At 33.6% G+C, this 4,368-nt stretch overlaps 1 protein-coding gene across 1 annotated transcript in view; it reads left to right on the top strand.

Annotated features, from left to right (window-relative positions):
• Positions 1–1,757: 1,757 nt before the first annotated feature.
• Positions 1,758–4,368, top strand: part of LOC108966202 — a 12,168-nt gene continuing 9,557 nt past the window's right edge. Inside the window, exon 1 of the mRNA XM_018928975.1 lies at positions 1,758–2,016. Coding sequence (XP_018784520.1) covers positions 1,953–2,016 — 64 coding nt within the window. The 5' untranslated portion in view covers positions 1,758–1,952. The remainder of the gene's footprint in view (positions 2,017–4,368) is intronic.

Here is a 4,368-nt window from a genome sequence, read left to right as displayed (position 1 = left end):
TTCCAAAAGTTTTCAATTGAAGATTAAGTTTGCTAGTAAAACGAAGTGCTAATAAGTAATTTATACAAGATAACAAGAATTCATTCATATTTATGCATATTAGTGAACGATTTTTAACTTTTTCTAAATTAGTCTCTATGACTTTYCCATGYMACGTTCCWACTTTGKAAACCCGTTTTATTSAACTTTGAAACAGGCATTTTGAATTAAAGACAAATAAAAAATCCGAAAAAACATTTGTGAAATTTTGCTTCAAAAACACGAAAAAAAAATCAGTTGCATCGAATTGTCACAAGCGATGAAAAATCKATTTATTTTAAGAATCCTAAACGCAGAGAGTCATGGGTTAATTCGAAGCAGCCATCAACACCGACAGTAAAAGTAGATCGATTCGGTAAGAAGGCAATGCTCTATGGTGAAATTGTTAATACTAATCGGTACAGACAACAAATCAGCAACTAGCTAGTAACTTGAATCATGCATTGATCGAAAAACGACCAAAATGGGACAGAAGACGCGGCAAAGTAATGCAAAAGCACGACCACACACTTGCACACAAAGAAAAATCGGTGCCGGGCACAATCAAACTACTTGGTTGAGAACTACTACTTCGCTTGCGTGTTCACCAAACTTAGCTCCTCCAGAATATAATTTGTTCTCATCGATGGAACATGCTTTAGTTGAGCAGCAATTCGATTCCTATGTAGAAGTTGAAAATTTGGTGGCTTTTCGGTTTGGTATAATTCTTAATCTAACACAGAACACCAAAAAATAAATATAATTGAATATCATAATTTAATTGCGAATAAATATTAACTTCTACAAAAAAGTTGGCATACAAATTTTCCCCAAATTCGTACTAATGTTCCTAAACAATAATAGGAATATATCATTTTAAAATATATGTATATTGGATTTATGCGCAAAATATATTTAAGCGTGTTTCCTATAATTTCTCAAAAATAAAGAAACTGTTAATATTAGAGACATTCGATATTTCCTCACGCCGCCAAAACATTTCCTTAAAGAAAAATTTCATTCGTTTTTGTTTTCATAAGCATTTAGCTAAGCTTGTAGTGGTCAGCCTACATGTGCGCTGCCTGCAAGAACACATACTACAACAGTATGCACACGCTTAACAAACAACAATGAATGCTCGTAACGGCAGCGAACTCCATCGGTGGTAATAACACCAGTGATAAGACCCACGCTATAAGCGAAACTTCGTGCTCTAATTCGCAGCTTCATTGGTTGGTGGCATGCTCGCATACATATTTACATATTCAACTAACACATACATACACATGCACAAACAAAGTTGCGAAATATTCGCTGTTCGTTCGTTCGCCAACGCTCGCTACATTGCTTCGTTACGTATACGCATAGTGCGCTTGCATTCGGCATCGCTGTTAACGTCACTAACGTAGCAGCATTGTTGTTTCTGCAGCACACTGTTGCGTCGGAATTTCACCTGTTGCTTGTGCTGTTACTCATTCTTGTTATTTAACATCATTCTTAACACTGTTGATGCCTCGCTCGGCTTTGCCGTTTTTTTATCACTGCTGCGTTGCCTCTACCGCTGCTAATAATGCTGTTGTTGCCGTCGCAGCGCTGCTGCTGCTGCTGCTGCTGTTCTTGTCACTTTTCATATGTGCCTTTTAGCCTTTGACGGCTGCGAATTGGTTTCTACAATATTGCAGATTTTTGTATAAAAGCCAATGTTGCTTCCTATTTGCGCACAACGTTTGCAAAAGTCTATTTCAAAAGTATAACGGTCGCTTCAGTAGCGAGTCGAAGCTGTGAAAAAATTGTGTGCGGAAAATTTATCGTGGTCTTCATATCAGGTTAACAAAGGAAGTGCATTTTTGTTGTGAACAAATTGTAAATAAAATGTTTAACTGAAAGTGAATTCCCACCTTCAATAGTTCGAAATTGAAAATTGCATTGGAAATATGTGGCGCTCAACGGTTTTTGTAATTATTTTAATTTGTTCAGTATTTTCGTCGAATGTACAAGGTAAATAAAATTTTGGATATATTTTTTCGATTACGAATGAAAATTTAGTGAAGCGTTAAATCGCGATCTGTCGATGGAGATACGATATTATATACACTTATGGTTAAAGACTGATATTGTCTAATAGAAAAATCGAAGTCGCGAACGTTTTTTGATTGTATGAGACCACTAGCTGGGCCGAGGTGGCTTAAAACTACTCAAGTCTACACAAAACTAAAACAGTTGTTTATAAATTTGAGAATTTGCGTTTTATTCATCATTTAGATTTGAGGTTTCTTTTTCAATAAATATCGAATTCTGCTGAGTCTTTTAACGGTATRTTTGACTGAACTTCGCAGCAAAGAAGTAGTCGAAAAATTAATAATTATAATTATGTTATGATTAGATGATTTATTAAGTCTCAGAATCTCAATTTATCGGAAAATAAAACTTAAATATATTTCGGAATTCTCCATACTGCAATCTACAATGGAGCTGTCTATCTATTACAAATCTATGTTCTTTTGAATATTAGCCACTGGAGTTAGGTATGTATGTGTATAAGGTATTGTTATATGGAGATAAACCGTATTTTATGTAAGTTAATCGAGGATTTCCTTATAGTATAATATAATGTGTTTCAGTGGCTTTTTTTTTAATAAAATCAGAATTACAATATGTTACTTTTAATTATGAGGCTATTAACCAGGAGAAGAGCAATACTTTTTCATATTCTAAACTAAAGATGATAGATGATGATTTTTGACGATCCATCAAAAATTAATAAATACTATTAATTAATAACAGAAAAGTATACTGACCGCTGCTCAAAACAACAGACACGACTTTGAATTTAATAGTGCAAGTTTGAAACAGTTTTTAAGTAAACTTACTTATATTAASTGGTTATCAAGAATTAACTACTGAGTGATCTTATTGGAGTTTAGATGAAAACCTTGGCATTCCACTAGTTGCAAACTGTATGTCACTTAATAGGTTTTTAAACATTTAAAGAAATCTTCATTTTATGCATAATTCTCGGATTGAAAATTCAAGCGATAAGATGTTCAAAGTAAGAACGTTGTGTAATGTGATTGCATCAGACAGAACTCATGGCAATGGCATGTCTTTCATGAAGATTTAGCTTTAGATGAATCTATGATAAAATATTTCGGACGTCATCCAGCTAAATGTCAATTAGCCTGCACCGGGWGTCAATAAGAAGAAAAAAGTGGTGTTGGAACATATTTACTTACATATATACTGGAGATGGCAATTTCTAATGATTGGAGGCTCCATGTTTTGATAAGTAACGCTGAAAATGTTACTAGTATGGATCAACTAACATTCAGACCGTATGATTGTACGAACATATCTATGATCACCAAATATCAAAGTGTGTTTAAGGAGCAAAAATGGCGCTCACAATCCAGAGCGCATTTCGGACCCACCAAGGTGCGTTATTTATCATAACAAAGTACGCTGGCGTTGTCCAATATGTTTAAAAACTCGTTATAATTATACTCTGAATAGAAAAAAGCTTTAAATTATATTCTGAACAGCATACAGAATATACTCGTATTAAGAGGTTACATCCACAAAGTCACCAGTGTTCATCTACACAAATATATATTCTCTTTTGTTTTGTTGTTTGCTAGAAACTTTTTCCTGTTGTTGTTCTSTCCTTGACCTTATAAAAAATCCGGGTTCGTTCCGTTTGCTTACACCCGACTGTCGTGGGACTGGACCTCCTAGAGTTCGGCTACTGGATCAAAGAAAAATAGTTACGAAATTACCGTTTATTAAATTACATTAAATTCTGAACTGAATATTACGAATATTATTATTATATTTATTTCTTTATGAAATAAAATGCTTATTCAAAACAAAAAAAAAAAAAAATCGATTTTGCGGCTTTGGCTAAAACTCCATTAGTTTATTATAAAGATTATGTACTTTACTCCCAGCAGGAAACGCCGGAGTTCTATAAAGAATATATATAATGGATCAGGATGGTGGAATGAATTGATTACGCGAACTAGATATATTTGAAATTTCGCAAAAGTCATTTTTACCACATGAACCTGCTCATTTCAGAARCCGCCAATATCGGATCACTTAAGTCTTAAGATATTGATGCGATACAAACTGGCTGGTCAAAATAAAGATAAAGCTCGTTTTATACCTTTATATACTATATGAAATGAATCTGTAAAGGGTATTATAGTCGACGTTTTTTTRTTTTGTTGTTGTGTATGAGTAGGAAATATTCCATTTATTTAGCCATAAACTTGCAGAACATTCTTTGACCGGAGACATAATTCATGCAAATAAATATTATTAAATATGATCATGCATTATTATTTAACTAAC

Source organism: Bactrocera latifrons, unplaced genomic scaffold (genome assembly GCF_001853355.1).
Source record: "Bactrocera latifrons isolate USDA-ARS-PBARC rearing strain unplaced genomic scaffold, ASM185335v1 scaffold_10, whole genome shotgun sequence".
Lineage (NCBI taxonomy): Eukaryota > Metazoa > Arthropoda > Insecta > Diptera > Tephritidae > Bactrocera > Bactrocera latifrons.
Note: the sequence above shows the minus strand (reverse complement) of the source record. Positions and strands in the feature narration are given on the sequence as shown.